Consider the following 18,035-nt stretch of genomic DNA (forward strand, 5'->3'; position numbering starts at 1 on the left):
AGCGTGCGACTGTGTGCGTGCGTTCATCAATGAAATTCTCTCCTTTATTCTCGTTCATTCATCACGCACACTTTTCTCACTACGACGGAGTGAGAAATTGTAAATTGTTGCTAATAAATCAGACCTGCAAACAAAGAAGGCGATTTATGTGTTAATGAATTAAACTGAATCTTATTTTATTTGTTTTCAATGTTAAACTGTATACAAAATCAGTAAATCGTCGCCAAAGGGAACAAACTGTTGGTGAATATCAAACCAAAATGTTTTATTTCTATCTCACTTGCACGGGTATCGGCAGAACGAGACGACCCGATGGTTGCTTCTCACCACCGAGAGGGGGATGAAAATGAAAACCCACTGTTGTTCTCCGTCTAGATGCACGATTATTTCTTTCCGGCGCGCGCCCTTGCTGCTGCAAAATTGCTGTAATTATTCATTGCACCCTGTTCCCCTCGCTCATGAATAAATAATCAAGCTATGTTCAAACATGGTGGAAATATGGAAATGTGCGCCATGCGCGCTAGCGGCACTTCGGGAGCGTTTCGATAGCATCGCCACTCGCTATCAGCTCTAAGGATAAGAAGGATAAGCACTATGGTGCGATCAAGTTATAGCTGCCAGGGAATTGTCATGGTATCCTCTTTGAATCATACAAGCACACACACACGCAGTACGCAGTGTGCTTCCTTGAAAGGCGGAATCGGAAAAGCTGTGCCCATGCGTATGCGTATGGGAATGAAATTTATTTTGACCATACGCACACGCACAGCAGGACACACCCGAGGAGTTATGGTCTAAAGATTTATTCAAATACGAAATTGATCAACAAAACGGAGCCAAAGAAAATCGTACAACATGCAGCAAGCTGGCTACCACATGTTTTCCCCTCCGCTCCCTTCTCCCGCTCTATCGCTCTCTGTCTGTCCTTCTTGGGTTTAACCCTGTTTCGCTTCCTCCAACTGGGCATTGCTGATAAAAATGCATCCTAGCGTTTGCAGCGCGCCAAACTTTTTTCCTCATGTTTTACTTTGCCTTTTCCTCTCTCATTCTCTAGTTCGTTGCAATGCTCGCTGCATGCCGTAAGTGTAGGCAAATGCACTGCACAGGATGTTGTGCCGCGTTCTAAGCTGCCCTGCAATGGAACTGGATCATGGCATGCTTTTTTGGATTGCTATTTCGGAAATCCTCTCCACTATGCACTTTTCGGGCCAATTGCTTCGTCCTTTTGCGTCATACGCCATGCAAACGGGAAGCAAATTCGACGCGATCGTAACGGAAGCGTGTTTTTTTAGGTTTCATTTTATGAATATTTGCATCATGGCTGTTTTTTTTTAACTTTTGGATGATTTTATGTTTATTTGGAGCTACATATTGTAATAATTTTGTAAAGGACTTGTTAATTTATGTCTGCCTTATACTTGATCGTCATTCATTGGTTGCTACATTAACTATACATTATTGATGGTGTTTGGAATTGTATGTTAAATTTAAGAAAAAAAATAATTGAGGTAAACCACAACAAAAACTACCTTACTATACCAATATTCAACCTTACATTTAATTATTATCTTTTATTCTTAACAATCTGAATCAAACTGTCAGCCAACTATCAAGTATTCAACTGTTGAATCCTGACTGAATATGTTTGCCCGTATTTTGAATTGAGTGAATATTTAGATATTTAAATGGGTCGGTCCCGTGGTACCCGTGGTCAATTCGCACGATTTAACAACATGCCCGACATGGGTTCAAATCTCGTACGACACGAGCCTCGATACGTAGGACTGACTATCCTGATACGGGTAATCAATCCTGATCGACAACGGTTGTTGCACCAGAAAAGAAGTAGACATATTTAAATATATTTAGTGTTAGAATAAATAATTAATTATTAACAGATCTTCCCACATGCACCATTTCATCTATACGACATCCATCGTTCATGAATATAATAAGACCTCAAGATACACTGTTTTCTGAATTTGAGAGTCCCTGCGGGCAAATTGTACTGATTGGATCAATTGTCATCAATTGTCAAATGCAAACCCCCCCCCCCCCCCTTGGTAAAATTATATTATATAATTCCTAATTCTTATAATAAGGACGTTTAAAATTGTAGAATATAGTCAGAATTACATCAAATGATTGATGAATTTTGATTGACCGCTTCTAATAGAAATCCTGAACATTTCTATATTGATTACAATTCTATAAGGTTCAATTCCCAGGACCATTTCTTTCCATGCCTAGTATAGCAAATTGACTTTGAAAGACATTTATTCATTCCATAGATATTAGACACATATTAGATGGAGATATCAATGTGATAAATTTTTATTTATTATTTACACTATTGTATATTCTTGTCTCAATAGGCTAAACATGAGGCTTGATATAAATAAAGTGATTACTAATATACTAGCACGCAATAAATGAAATTATTTATTTTTATTTTTATTTTTAACAATTAGAAAAGTATCTTTAGAAATCTTTATTAGATGGCTCATAAGCATCAGCTTTTTCCTTTTTAAAAACTATTTTGCAAGTTTTCTTCCTAATCCTACTAGTAGCTCATTCTATTCTAAGTCATCCCAGTCATAAGTTCAGTTTATTAAGAGGTCTCTCAGTCTTTATTTGACAAAAAATTAAAAAAATTGTTACACACACAGGTTTATGGTTGATTAAAATAAATTTAAGATATTTATAAGCTTTTCCCCTCGATCCAAATTACGAAAATGAAAAAACGTCGCTTGAGACAAAAAGTTAATACATTTTTGTAAAAAAATTAATTAGGAAATTAAAATTAAAAATTAAAAAAATGGGAAGTGTTTATTAAAAAAAAACACAGCTCTTAATCACATTGCTGGTTAAGGCTTACTCCTGCCTGAGGATTGGGGCAAGGTAACTGGCGTACTTATAACCAACGGACTACTCTTACTCGTACACAAACCCTCTTTGTGGAAATTTTCCTCCGTCACAAGCCTGTGGAGGAATTTGGGAATGAACTGGTAATCCAATAATTATGATACTGACATATTACTCGCTTGTATATTTTGATCAGAAAACTTAAGCGATTAAACACATATCTTCATCTTCTATTTGGCGTAACGTCCTACACGGACATGCCAGTCTATACAGGCTTTCGAAGCTTTATTCATTACCATGCAGCCGGATAGTCAATCCTTGCTACGAGGGGACGGTCCATTCTAGGCTTAAACCTATGACTGGCATGTTATTGAGTCGTTCGAGTTGACTACTGTACCACGGAACCGCCCCTTTAGTTCTGATTAAACACATTGGTAATCAACATAACTGTTCGTCTAGTTACCTGTCTTTCTGTTTTCTGGTTTAGTTGTATGAACATTGCTTACATTGTCCAGATAATCTTTTTTCTAATTTTTATTCCTTCAAAGATGTAATAAGGATACTGTTGTATTTATTTTCTTTTTTTTTCTTGTTATAACAAATTGATTGACACTAAAACGACACACTGGTCCTGTCTGACACTTAATTAACAAACTAAAACGTAGTGCGCAAGAAATTAGTACAACTTGTGAAAACATTTATTTTGCACCCCGAAATTACACATCGAAATGCTTCACTTTGCTAATAAAACTTCGTCATAAAATTCGAGCCCCACAACAACATCTTCAAACTGTGCTAATTCCACTGCCCCAAATAGCAAATTGCTAATTGATTGCATTAAAGGAGAGTAATCACATTCGCGTACCGTACGCGTCGGCAGATCGGTTTATTGCTCGCTCCGTTTTCATCCCTGTGCGGCGGGTGAAGCAAACTTTTACGATTCCTTCCAGCCGCAGTCGTAAAGTTTGCTTCCCATCAGAGGAAAAAACCCGTGCTCGAACGTGCACAGCTTGCGGAGCTTGAACAATGACTGAGATCGTGTATGATTTAAGTAGTTCAATATTGAAGGTAAGCATTCCAAACATGCGCTTTTTACTTTCATGAATCTTGGATCAATATTACCTTTCCTTCTGACCCTGCCGAATTACTCACGACGACCCCGACACACACACACATCCAGCAGCAAGTGCATTAATCGTGAAAATGGTTGCATCTCACACCAAATGATGCTTTTACCAAGCGTTTCTTTCATCGACAGTGCTCCGTACTCGCCTCGCTCTAGCGAAAGCACCCATTCATCATTATGCAAATACTTGTGTTGGTGCTGGTGGTGCTCGTTAATTTGACTTATCATTTATCTCACTAATTGATTTTCTCAAACCAACTGGCCAAATGACGTAGCCCGGGCCCGGGAGTGACGGAATGTTTGGCTCCCCTCGGGTTCGCTGCCAACCGGTAGGTGGGAAAATGGAATTGATCTACTTCCCCGCCATTCCTGCCAATCGGTAATTTATCGTGCAAACATTAATTGCTTCCCGTTTAAACGTATTGCGAGAAGAAGATGCTGCGGCGCGATGTGAATTCCTTGACGGATAAGTAAAATAAAAAAATTTTTTTTGCAAAAATCACCAAAAACTAATAAAATTGTTAAACAAAAAGCGTGGAAAATTGAAATGCACTACACAAAAGTGTTTGGGGAATTTCTTGAAATTTTAACATTCTCAACACTTCCCAACCACCCGCAATTCCGATAACCACCGTTATTCCAATACAGATAGCAAAATGCTCATCTCGTCCTCACTAGCATTCCCAGCCCCTTTCCCCCGAGACGATGATGTAGGTGGTTTGGGTTGTCTTTGGCGCTGGTGCTCTGTTCTTTCGCATAGGGCGCATTAATTTACGTCCTCTAACGCTTCTCTAACATCCGAGTCTTGCAAGCAACCGGCACAGACAGGAGAGAAGGCAAGGAATTGCACGAAGCAAATGGGACAGTGCGTGACATTATTGAGCGACACTTCAGGATTTCGGTAGTTTCTTAAATTCGTTCTGATGGAGTTTTATTGTTATTGTGTTATTTACTTTAACATTGTTACTGCTAAAACATTGTGTATTATCAGATATTTATTTTAATTTCTGTTCTATGTATTTAGCCTTATCCCAGACATACTCGCGTAAAAGTTTTACTGTTAATCTATATACTTGACAGTTTAAGAACTATTTTGCCTTAAACTAACTATTAATTTATACAAATTATATTTTTGTCCGCCTATATGTACGTATAGGGGAAAGTGGGGCAAAATGGCAACCTGCATTATTCGCAAATTACCACGTTTAAAATGACTTCTGATGATTGAAAAACATCAAATACAATGTTAGATGCACATTATGAACATTTTATAACCAAAGATTTATAAATCAAAGAATACATTAATAAATAAAACAATTGGTCAAAACGATGTTATTTTGATCGTCTCGAAAATAAGCTTTCATAAGAATTTAGTAAAAATATAGAGAAAACAAGATGTGTATCCAGAAACGCGATAATCATCTATGATTTAGGAGAAAAAAGTAACCATTTGACTGTAGTATAAAAGTTTTGATCGGAGCCAAATGGTCGGTATGTTTTGACAGGAGCAAAATGATGATGCTGAGGTGTAAGTAAAGGTCGCATTAATATTTTTTTACATAGATTAAACTATGATGTATGTATCGACAAGAAAAATTGCTGACAACACGTGCATTATTAGATTATTCCAGCAATTTAATAAATTATTCAACAAAACACTTTAATAAAAAACTGTAATCTCTATCTTTACGATTCTACCTAGATGGCAGATCTCAAACTAAAGCCTAAAGTTCAATATTTGCCCATTAGTTTTTATGTGTTTTGAGAATTTGCTCCATAGCGAGACCATTTTATCCCCCACAATACATTTTCACGACTTTTGATATTTATTTTTAAATATTCTATACATTTATATGTATTGTTAGTACGAACTACTACTATTTTTGCTTCATGAATAAGACGTTGAAGCATCAATAGCCGTCAAAACATCAGCGTTTACCCAATGAGATACAGAGCAAAACCCTTAACAGTGCCAGTTTGTCCCGCTTTCCCTTATATGTGTAAATAGACTATGCGAATCGATGAACTATTAATTAGATTTCCTGGCGGTGCCGTGGTACGAGTTGACGACTTCGCACGACTTAACAACATGCCCATCATGGGTTTAGAAAGGGCATTAGAAAGGTTGGCTGTAGAAAAAACACGAAGAGAGATATTTGCCTTCCATGAACATCCTTTAAAAGGTTGTTATTTTTAGTTGCAAAAATAAAGCTGCGACCTTGCAAGCCTTTTGCCAGTTATCCGGAGTTTTCGCCATGGTGGATGAAGACATGCGTGTAGGCATGTTTTAAGTTCTACCTTTGCTTTTTATCAATACCTTCTCAGCTTGCGCGACAAAATTTATGGATTAGAGCTTTTGCATTATGTTGGTTCAGAAAATTTCAATAGGACGCAGCTAGGGGATGTTGGACCGGTTCGCCGACTTGGGTATCTTATCGAAATTCCGCCAAAATTCGCCGTTCAATTCCAAGTCAATTCCAAATCCACAATTATTGTCCATATTTTTTCTAAATGCAAACGTTAGGCCGGCATGACCGCATAGGTTGTTATGCCATGAAGAAGAATTTTTTCAGGTTGAGATGATAATGACCCTTTTCATCAAGACCCTTAGTGATTAGTTGATGTTGTTGAAATTTGCTCCTTACTGTAGCGGCGCTTACACTCCCCCTAACACTTGCCAAATCCTCAGTCCACGAACCCGGCTGAACCGATCGGGGTAGATACACCGCTTCGCGATTCGTAAATGAGTTTCCGAGAGCGATTTTCCCGATAGTATCCTTTGCATCTGTAAACCCCAATACCACCGACCGCGACGAGGGGGAAGGAAAGCTAGGGCACAGACACCCCCGTTTCTGGGCTGGATGGCGTGGGACGGGGCTACAAGAGGGCGCAGCAATAGACGAGACGACGCTTGGCGCTGTATTTATTTATATTTGATGCTGATGAGATGTAATTCATCTTTCGAATCATTAATCACGATACCGATTATGTAGCGTTCGCTTCGAAGCGACCGGTTCTAGCGCCAGTATCGCTCGCACCGCAGTTAGCTCAAGCAACATCAACAATCCTTCCCACTCGCGGGAGGTGTGATGGAAAATGGAATGATTGTATTTTTTTTTCTTTCGGTCGGAGTTTTTGTTTCTTATAAGCTAGTGGTTGTCTGAGTGTTCTGATGAGTCGGATGCATTGGAGAGGTGGAAAACATGCCGAGAGAAGTCGTCTGGAAAACGTGTTCCACGTTGAGGACAGAGCCTGGTGATGCTGCTTTTACTGATAAGAACGTGTATGGTTATGGATGAATGTAAAATGATGGTTTTTTAAGGTTTTTAATTAAGAGCATTCAATATTCCTAAGGGAGTGGTCATGCGATCTCATAGCTATTCTACTTGATTAAAACAATTATTATTAATTTAAATTATTAATGAAAGAAAGTCTCTATTAATTTTACTATTATTGCCAAAATAAAACGAATTATTAATAATAAAAGTACACAAATTAGTGAGTCCTTTATTGAAATCGCAAGTACTTCTGATCGTCAAACCCTTGTAGCATACAACAATTTGCGTACAGCTTAGCTTGCTATAATGTATGCTTTATGGCACTTTTATAGCATCGATAGCAAAAGGAAACCTAACGAAGATGTATGCTGCATCTGCTTTTGAAGAACAGTTTTTAAAGTTGGAAAGAGTAATTCATACCATTTTTTACAACGAATGCCCCAAACCAAGGCTTAATCTAATTGCTACAGAATTTGAACAGTAGCAAGAGTTCTTTCTGAGAGGATTTTGGACAAAACAAGGTTCTGTTGGGAAGTTATCCAAGCAATTTTTACGTTGAAATTGTGTATCCTTTCTTTGTCCTGTTAAAGTTGCAATTTTTACAGCTCCTTCGCCAGAGTCTCTGAGAATTGCTCAATTTTGGCGCGCAACTCCTTTTTCTCCTGCTCGCTAGCAAACGAATATTCAATTGCATTGCGCTGCATCTCTACCATGTCGGCCTTCGTTAGACTGAAGGTGGAAGCGCAAATTTTAAGCTCTTGCGACAGGCTCGTTTCAAAGACACCGAAGTCGTCCGTCTGTAATTATCATTATCAAAAGGAAAATCAAAAAACCAATAATAGCAATCATCCTTCCATTACGAATTCTACTCACACAAACACACACGGGATGCTTCAGTTTCAGCAATTTCGCAACATGATGATCCTCGTAGGACGGTACAGTTTTGCACTTTACATTGCTGGTCAGACAGCACTCGAAGGGAATTTTATGTTCCTGTGCAAAAGCGAGATTCTCTCCTGTTTCTCGGTTTAAAAAATGAAGCAAAGAAACACTTTTACAGTGAAACTGTACGTTTTGAACGAAATTCTTACCATCCCCTACCTTCTATGAACGTGCCGTGTCCAATGCGGTCCACACCGAGCGCAAACATTTCCTTTATCTCCTGCTCATCCTCAAACTCCCCACAGTGCAGCGCCAAACGGAAGCCATGCTCGCGTGCCCGCTGCAGCGCCGGTACAAAGCCGGAAAATGTGGTCCCGAACGGATTGCCACTCAGGTCAAACGCAACCATTAGGCCGGGGAACGAGGAACTTAGTTCGATGGCAAGATTGACGTTTTCCATCGCCTCCTGGACGCCCTTTGAGCGATCGATCGAGGGTAACAGTTTAACCACGATTCCCCGTTGATTTTCGGACGATTTTCTAACGATGAACCGAATGGAGTGGTGTCAGTACTGAGGAGAAAGGCGTGAAAACCATAACCAATCCTACCTTATCACGTCCAGCACCGTGGTGAGGTACTCGCGTTTCGTCATTTGCGCAGTGCATTTGGGCGTTGTGCGTAGTTCCAGGTAGATTACGCTGTCTTTGGCAAACTCTTCTATTACTCGCTCGGTCGCTCGTGCCAGCGCTTCCCGGCGATCGGTCAAATCGTGCGCGTATTGAAACTTTTTAAAGCATCTAAAAGGAAACGAAAACGGAGTGTACAGTTTCCTGGGTGACAAAATCATATGCCACGACACATTACATTGCCGAGCACCTACTCTTCCAGGGTGAGAGATTCTCCGTTTAAAATCTTGTAGAAACAATCGTCAGTACCACTGGGAACTTCCTTTCCATACTTCAGCTCACGCAGCTCAGCCAAAGTGCTGTTACTGAGCGATCCGTTCAGATGGGCATGCAGCTCCTACAAAAGAACACATTTATGAGTACAAAAGCACTACAAAATATACAACTTTACCTACAATTTTCGGTAGAAGATGATAAAAATCCATCGTAAAACTCTTTCGGCTTTCTTGTGCTTGCTTCTCCAATGCCGGCTTCACAGGAATTATTGCAAGCAAAACAAATCAAAGTGACATTTGATCGATGTTTTCAAAATAGAAAAAGGCGCAAATCGTTTGAATTGACCGTTACGTACTGACCATGTGCTCGAGCAGCGGCGAATATTCAAAACAAAATAAAAGGATTTAAAAAGAAAACACACGTTCTTTTTGCACATGTTCTGTTTCAAATTTATTTTGTATCAATATTTCAACATTGTTTCCCAGAGCAATTTGCTTGTTTTCTTTTCTTTTTTTCTTTTCTCTACGGAAATAAATTCAATGCTTTCGCTACGCTTGTACGTCCTGGTCACTTCCACGTTCCACCGTGTATCCATCATCATGCAACATTATAATTTGTGGCTTTTTCATAACCAAAAAACAAAGCGCACATGACTTTGAGGAGAGTTACGATTAGGAATGGGCATCACTATCCTCATTGTCATCATCATCATCATTATTATGGTCTGGCAGTAGTATGTGGCGACCTGTATATATTGTAGCTTTTCTCTCCTACACAATGTGTGTGGTGTGTGTATTTAAGTGAATGTTTACCAGAGGATATGATTGTAAAACTCGAAACACCATTCCTTTTTTAAAGGGGGGAGGGTTCGTCATCGTTTACCGTAATAATATTTGCTTTCATTAACAATTCAGGCCTTTCTGTTGTGGGGGTGGCGTGGGGTGGACAAATACACTTGTTTTCGTTTTGCTTTGTTGATACGTTTGCTTTCCACCGTGTAAGGTCTCACTATATGTTCACACACACACGCTCAACATCATTGCTTTCCTCTCTGTAACAACAATTTACATTCCAAAATTACATCAGAACTTGGTTTGATCTTGTCGGAATCCATAACAAATCCATTCGCTTATCACCAGTAGCATGTGTATGTATTGTGTTTTTTTTTTGTTCTTATCAAGTGCAATCGACATTATTCGTATTTCTACCGTACCAAATTGGATCAATTCCAGCAGTAAGGAATACCATTCACCTGCAGCAAACTCAATCTCAATCTAACAAACTAGCCGGGGGCAATACTGTGTATTCTGTTTTATGTTTTGCGCTTTTGCATATCAATTATTGTCACTCGCTCGAATAAAATACTGTACCATATTGAATAAAGGGACGAGGAGGGAACGTCGATTGTCCTGAAACAAATAATGCTACTACTCTTAGCACTGTTCTGTATTTTCTCCCAACTAAATGCTCTTGCAAACAAAGCGAACACACACTGGGGTTGGCCGTTTATGCGAAGTTTAAACAATTCCGATGCCAATTTACGACTTAAATTAAAGCCAGACAATGTACGATATATATTAAAGCCCTGACAAGGCTGTCTGGTTAAAATGAAGATACTTAAACCAATGTTCGCATACGTATAGTGTTACACTTTTGGATGGATCCTGCTACTTGTTCATCGTTCGTCTATTTCTTATATCTCTCTCTCTCTCTCTCTCTCTCTCTCTCTCTCTCTCTCTCTCTCTCTCTCTCTCTCTCTATCCCTATTTCTATCAATGGGCGATGGATAACGCATTACTATTTGCGTGTTTGACACACCACAAACTCTAGGAAATTGGTTCTTTCTGGTGCTTATCATACTATTCGTTTGTACAATGCAAGCTCTAAACAGCTGCTTGACAAGGGGGGGAGGTGGGGGGATGGGCGGGTAGTAGTGGGTTCGAGGGAGGAAGAACAACTTCAGCACTCTAAATGCTGTTATTACATGTAGCGCGATTTACCTTTTGCCCCATATTTACGTACAATTTGCTCTATTGCTTTCGATTGTTTCTGTATGTGCCCGCGGGATGTTTTGTGTTTGTTTGTGTGCTGCTGCTATGTGCAATGTGTGTAGTAGCGTTACGCTGTTTACTTCCTTTGATTTATCTTTGGTTTTTTTTAACAATTGGTAATCGTAGTTTTGCAAACTTTCTTCGACTTTTTTAAAAACTGAGAAAAAACATTAATTTAATAACAGATCGTAAAAGTGTATACGGTTAAAGGATAAAAATCTCAAAGATTATTAAACTAATATTTAAAATAAAAGGAACATAATCGTTTACCTTTTAACGCATGCTCAACTTAGTAATCTATTCTGAAACACTTGCACCTGCTGATTTTGAAGCAAAAAATGCATTCATTTCGCAAACGCTATACCCGTTTACACCTTCCTCTCTTTGTAATGGCGGACTAGAAATCTTACAATCTGTTTGAATACCTGCCGGTTTTACTGCAACCTGTGTACTATTGGATACGATACTTTATACAAATATTATCTGTTCAACCCTGTGAAGGAACACCTTTGTTCCTATCGGTTGAGAGGAGTTTACTTTAACTTGCGTGCTTCGCGAGAAGACCTGTATGTAGTTGAACTGCGATTGGTATGTTTTCGTTTCGTCATACTGCTTTTGCAATATGGATTAACAACAAAAATAATATTTCAGTATAAAACCTCACATAGTCAAGGAGTAGCGAAATGGTACATAAAGTAGAAGGTAGAGTAGGAAATGGTAATGCAACTAAACATAACACATTTTGAAGAAAAATATGCAGATTAAAAGTTTCTTGGTTTTGGCATACATCACAGATATTTTAGTTAGATAAGTTTAGTTTAGCTTTTTGGTAGTTTTGTTTTGTTTCGTTTTTTGTTGTAGAGTTCCGTTATGTGTGTTTCAGTACATTTACCAGAAACAGACTAGTGGCTCACTAGTTTCTGGTTGAATGTGGCTTTTGCTTACTTGTAAGGATGAAGGGTATGAAGATTTGTAAAACCTTGCAGCGAATGGTAAGATGCGAAACTAAGTCTAACCATACTACAGAGCTACAAACACTATACTGTGTAAACTCTTTCTATGATTCTTTTAGGGGTTACACTTTTGTTTTCCTTTTATGCTTTGCTAATTATTCATGCACTTCCTATTCCAATCCCTACTTGAGACAGAGAAATTCAACCTAGAATGTACTTTCGTCCATCATATCGCAATGTAAGGTGATGCGCTTCGTGAACAATCGCAAAGAAAAAACAGCATTTGTAAAGATTCGTTGATTTGTGTTAACATATGTACTAGCTTCAGATCAATAATAATGTAGCTAAATCGTAGCTAAGCTTTGCTTAAATTAATTAAAGTGAGAAATCTCAAAGAAATCCTTAAACTGGTCAAAAACAACAAAAGTGATTTGTTTGCGCAATTCTCAATCAACAATGAACGACCTTCCTCAATTCCTTAATACTGCGCGTCAACGCAATGCATACATAAACTGCTGCTGTGTTCGACGAGTTGGGTAAGGACATAAAAAAATAAACATTTCTATACTAGTTTTGTAAAAGGAACTATTATAGTCCATCCAACAAAGCCTAAGCAAGGAAGGTTTGCCTACCATTCGTTTGCTTCTTCGAAGCTTGGAAGTGTGCAAAACAATTGTTTGGGTTTTCCCTTCATTTCGTTGATCCTGCCTTCACAATCTGTTGCGTCCTATGGACTTATTACAACATATAACTATCATTCCTCTTTAGTATGGGAGTTTTTGTTCTTTTCTTCTCGGTCTACAGGGAAACTACGAGCTTGATGTTCGTTGATTGAAGAGCGTTAGCTACAAATAGAACACACTATAACGGACTACACCAAGGGGCTAAGAATCCACAGAAAAATAAATAGTCCAGAGGACAGACGCATATCGATGGGACATCATGTCAGCAGTACAACGACACCTATCCTGAACTGAACACCGTGTGAAAACGTGCTTTTCAAAAGCACCACCAGCTTTTATCTGATCCCTCCCATTCCGCGGAGCGGATGACTCATCTAATCCTCCCAACCGAACGGTTGGACATTTCCCTGACACCACCATTTCGATGATTCCCGTTCAGTTGGGTTGCCTACTGATTGATGCCGGTAGCATTTCGGCGGCGTCTAAAGACGAGGGCAAATATTGACCGTAATCGCCACCAGCGGCTGCGCCGTCTTGGGTGTATCTTTTCCGAGCTGGAGCCACCATTCAGTGCCTGAAATGAGGAAAAGATTAGCAGAATGGAGGAGGGCGGAAACGAAGAACCAAATTTAGGATCAGTTTCAATACAAACAAATGTATCGTGCTGTGCTAGTAATCCATTACGATATTGTTTTATAGCTCGGAGCTAGAACGGAACTTGTATCGAGAAATACAAATATTGGACAACGTTCTATGTCGAATTGAAAATAAATTTAAAAGAATTCAGAAGGGAATAATTATGACGAGGACATTGATGTCGATGCAAATTGATGTCAGGAATTAATTGAAGCATTTAAATAACGTAAGACTGAAACTATCGCGATAAACACTAAGCCTAATAGCACATGGTCGCCCAACTTACCCGCTGTTCCTCTTTCCGCCGTATCTCGCGCACGAGCGAGAAGAACGCCTCATCGATGTAGTGGCGCAGGGCGGCCGATGTTTCGTAGAACGGGCAGCCAAACTGTTTGGCCAGCGTTTTGCCCTCCTCCGTCGTGACCTTGCGCTGGGACTGCAGGTCCAGCTTGTTTGCCACCAGCACCAGCGGTATGTCCTCCGTCAGCCGCACCCGTGCGATCAGCTTCCGATACTCGGACGCTTCCTGGAAGCTGTGCCGATCCGTGACGGAGTAGCAGATGATGAAACCCTCGCCGCAACGCATATACTGGTCGCGCATGGCAGTGAACTCCACCTGGCCAGCCGTATCCAGTATGTCGAGCAGGGCGGCTTCCCCATCGATGACGGCCTGCTGCTGGTACGAGTCCTCAATCGTCGGATCGTGGTAGTCCAGGAAGCTATGGCTCACGAACTGGAGTGTGACGGCTGTAAAAAGAAAAAAGAAACATTGCATCGGCAAGGACAAACACGCGTTAACAACAGGTTAGCTATTTTTAAAGTCCCGATGATATCGTGACCCTCCCACCCGAGCCGTCTAGGACGGGCCAGGCGCACACAAACAAAAACACACACGCATTCGTTGATGACGCACGTCGCCGAACCGTTCCAGTGTCGGTCGGGCACATCACGGCTCAGTAAACAAAGGCCCCGGGAACAGGGAAAGGGGGAGGAAGAAGCCGTTTAACATACCCAAGGAAGGAAGGATAAAAGGGAAAGGACAGCATAAAAACATCAACTCGTCGTCCCACTATCAAACCGATGACAAATGTTGTTGTGTCTCGCTCAACAGTTGGACCGTTGGGCGGATGGATCGGGCGGGGAGAATCGATCGATAATACTATTCACGTCACTCGTTAATCTCCCCCGTAAACAAATGCGTGCGTTGGCGGTGTTTGCGCTTTACCGCCCCCACCTTTGGCGTGAGAGGATGAATGCTTAATGTTTTATATGGCATGGTGTGCTGTGTCGCATGTTACGGCACCACGGACCGAACTCGGCTCGCTCCAGCTGCTGGTGATGTCCTAGAGTCGTAGTACCTGCCAGCCTACTTTACCAGCAATGCATAGAAGGTTGAGGAGTTGCTGCTTACCCGACTTTCCAACGCCCCCATCGCCCAGGATGACGATCTTGTACACCCGCAGTCCGCTCCGGGTGGTCAGCGGGTTGGTGGGCTGTTTCGAGTTTTCTCCACTCCCATCCGTCTTCACCGGGTTGTACTCGATGGATTGGGCCCGATTTTTCTTCCGCGCGGTGCAGCCCGAAAAATCACCTGCCATCGTACCACTCGCTCGCCGCTGCGCCTACTACACCACCCACACGGGTTCGGATAAGAGCTCGATGGACACTGATACGCACGGCACAGGTGCTGACGGTGCAGGTGGACGTGGAGTTCGGGAGTGAGAACCAAGGACCACTTTCACTTTGGTTGGGAATCTTTCTATAGGTGCGTCAACACCATTCAGCACTGGCCACTGCCGTTGTGTGCTGCGTTATCCCTGTGGGATGGACAACACTGCCACTTCGCTGTTGCTTCCCCCTTAGTTCTCACTAGTTTCGCGTGAACGATCCACGCATTACGTGTAGGCGCAGTTCCACCGTTCCAGCCACACGAACACTACATCCCAAGGTTATTAGACTTTATACAGGTTACGACAAAAGCCCGTTTTGGCCGATTTCCAACAAAAAAATGAATGAAAATTTTGACAGACAAATTGGAATGGTTTGTTTACAATTCGACTGGTTTGTTTACAATTTGTCTGGATTGCAATCGTGCTATGGTATGGTGTTGAATCTTGCAAGTTATAATTTATTTAATTATTTTGTAATGTTATAATTATTAATATTGTGATGAATTAACAGCTGTGATAAGGAAGAAATCGAGAAAGTGAGCATCCAGTAAAAATATGCATTTGTTGTGGTGATAAGATCCAACATGTAGGAGTTTAACATTGTGTCAGGTAAAACGATTATATCAAGCAAGCGGAAGATTGCTTTAAAATCATTCGCTTTTCAGCATTATTAGCATTACGGACCAGGAGATAAATGAGCGAGAGAAGTACCCAGCTAGAAAGCATATGTTGAAGGGAAAATGTATGCAGTTGCTATAACTTGTGCGGTAATTTGATTCATATTTTAATGAAATGAATATAAAAATAATTTTCATTTTTTACAAACTTTCTTCTCATAGATTTCTCATATACGTGTGCAGTGCAGACACAGTTTCATCTTACGAGTTTCCTTTCCGACCAACAACAGTTCAGTAACTATGAAGAGGGAGGGGGGCAAAGTGCCGTATATTCCCAAAGCAATCACTGTTCATAATAGATGAGGAATCATACCATGCCTGGCTGTTGCACAGTATCCGTTGGGATGAGGTTTAGCTCCCTTCAGATTCCACCCGACTGCAACATAATGTCCTGATGACCGAGATGGCATGTTGCTACGGCTAGATGAGTATCTTTGCACTAATGAACGAATGACCCGTTGAATGTTGCTCCATTCTAGGGAACGAATTCTTTTACCACCCGGATGTAACTGTAGCATCAGCAGAGGGAGAAGCTGCTCATATATACCGTCATATAGAGATAAACCGTTAGCTGGCCACCACATGTATTGGCGTATCCCTGTGGTTCCAACAGTGCCGCGTGATGGGTCCAGCACACAAATAACCAACAATTGCAACCATAGCCCGACTCCAGTGTGTGATCTGGTTGCATAATCAGTTCTGACACGCAGACTGGATGCACGTGATCATACGTCATCTACTATCTCAGCTCACTAATGAACAATGAAAGACAGTCAATCTCATATCGAAGCAAACCACTAATAATCAAATCTTGAGAAGCATATCGACGATCGTGGGGATCATTAAACTAAACATACGACACCGAATTTCATATGGGAGAAGAGTAGAACTCGATTGCCTCAAGAGCCGCCTAACGGTTGAACGCTTTCAACCCTGTCAGTTCATACCAGACTAACTGGGTACCAAACAATGCTCGCGTATTCTAAAGTAGGATAGAATAAGCTACAGTAAAGGGTTTTGAAGCAGTGGGGTAACGCACATCATGCATCATCAATGATTCCGACCCGCAAATGGAGCGGGTGTGCTAGATCGGAGTCGGAAACAAATCCGACCCGAGGTAGTAAGGACTTCAAGTTAACTCGAATGATTAGTAGTTGTAAGAAAGCATAAGCGATTCCATCTACTAACCCAGTAACCCATTGGTGCAGCGAGTTTGGGTCAGGTCAAAGTAGGTTCAATACCCGACCCGTACTCGCTGCACCAATGGGCCGGAATCGCTTATGCTTTCTCGTATCTACCGAAATCGTTGCACATACTGCATCTATTTGTACGTTTCAGGTTGACCCGCACGACTCCGGGATGCTTCGGATTGCTCCGACCCGGTGAGTTCCAGTTGCCCCGCCTTTCACTAGTGTGTGTATAGAAGAACGTGCGTGAGTTGTCGGATCGCTGACCAAGGAGTAGGAGAAGGATGTAAAAGTGAGTTAATGTTTAACGAGCCCGTTGTAACAATAATAATTAGAAAATAAACTTCAAATATATTTGTGTTTTTTGGTAGCATTTATCAAATACGATTTTCCTTTATAACTTTGGCAAATCAAAATATAACTTTATCAAATACGATTTTCCTTCATAACTTTCGTCACAACCATTTACGCAATCACAAAATATTATATAAATAAACACTATTTGCAAAACATTTTGATACTCATACTGTACGGGCCGCACACCAGCAGCACCCCTACCGAGAGCACCTACTTGATCAACCTTTGTACACACTCTCTTTTCTGCAATGCACTCGCCTCACTCAAATGTGGGAATTTGTAACCTATGATCCCCCTACCTATGTCACCTATGTACCCACCACAAATGCTTCAAACATCCTTTTCGCTCTGATATTGTACTTGACTCGAGCATAAATGAAATGGACCCCCGCCGTTGTTTAACACTATAGCAGCTGCCGCGACGACAATTATCTCTCGTCTTTTCGCTATAGCACTTAAATTAAGCTTCACCCGAGGTGGCATTAATTCTCAACCCCCACTGGAACAAGACTGCAGTCGTGGGGGGGAGGGGGGACTGCAGCACGAACATTCGTTTCCTATGATACGGAACAGTAACAGGAGCAGCATAGACGATCACCCTGGAGGCATGGAGCCTCGCCGCTTCCCACACATCGCAGTAGGGTCGCGTTCAGGACTGCATAATTTCTAACCCTTTTTAACAATGCTGCTGCTAGACGGCATACACCCTCGTTCCCAGAAGCTGTGACTGCAATTTCAAACCTGGAGAACAAACGGAACTGGGTAAAC

The 18,035-nt window shown here is 41.0% G+C and overlaps 2 protein-coding genes and 1 long non-coding RNA gene across 4 annotated transcripts; 1 reads left to right on the plus strand and 2 right to left on the minus strand.

The window, feature by feature from the left end:
- Positions 1 to 7,644: 7,644 nt before the first annotated feature.
- On the minus strand, positions 7,645 to 9,321 carry LOC120893771 (adenosine deaminase-like protein). Its single transcript, XM_040295870.1, has 6 exons — positions 9,233 to 9,321; positions 9,032 to 9,174; positions 8,760 to 8,948; positions 8,371 to 8,690; positions 8,143 to 8,285; positions 7,645 to 8,066 (listed from the first exon to the last, which is right to left on the minus strand). Exons 1-6 carry the CDS (start codon positions 9,260 to 9,262, stop codon positions 7,869 to 7,871), a joined length of 1,023 nt encoding a protein of 340 aa, XP_040151804.1. The 5' UTR covers positions 9,263 to 9,321; the 3' UTR covers positions 7,645 to 7,868.
- An 891-nt stretch (positions 9,322 to 10,212) lies between these two features.
- Positions 10,213 to 15,314, minus strand: LOC120895755 (GTP-binding protein Rit2). The gene is made up of 3 exons (XM_040299347.1): positions 14,788 to 15,314; positions 13,663 to 14,123; positions 10,213 to 13,314 (listed from the first exon to the last, which is right to left on the minus strand). The coding sequence occupies exons 1-3, from the start codon at positions 14,972 to 14,974 to the stop codon at positions 13,189 to 13,191; spliced, it is 774 nt and encodes a 257-aa protein (XP_040155281.1). The 5' UTR covers positions 14,975 to 15,314; the 3' UTR covers positions 10,213 to 13,188.
- Positions 15,315 to 15,326: 12 nt separating this feature from the next.
- On the plus strand, positions 15,327 to 17,292 carry LOC120895758. Of its 2 annotated transcripts, XR_005738376.1 has the most exons (5): positions 15,327 to 15,475; positions 15,558 to 15,655; positions 15,712 to 15,813; positions 15,886 to 16,840; positions 17,062 to 17,292. It is a non-coding gene; the product is annotated as an uncharacterized LOC120895758 (long non-coding RNA). The 2 variants fall into 2 exon arrangements; XR_005738375.1 differs by having other exon boundaries at positions 15,886 to 17,292.
- The last annotated feature ends 743 nt before the right edge of the window (positions 17,293 to 18,035 follow it).

Source organism: Anopheles arabiensis, chromosome 2 (assembly GCF_016920715.1).
Source record: "Anopheles arabiensis isolate DONGOLA chromosome 2, AaraD3, whole genome shotgun sequence".
In the NCBI taxonomy this organism is placed as follows: domain Eukaryota; kingdom Metazoa; phylum Arthropoda; class Insecta; order Diptera; family Culicidae; genus Anopheles; species Anopheles arabiensis.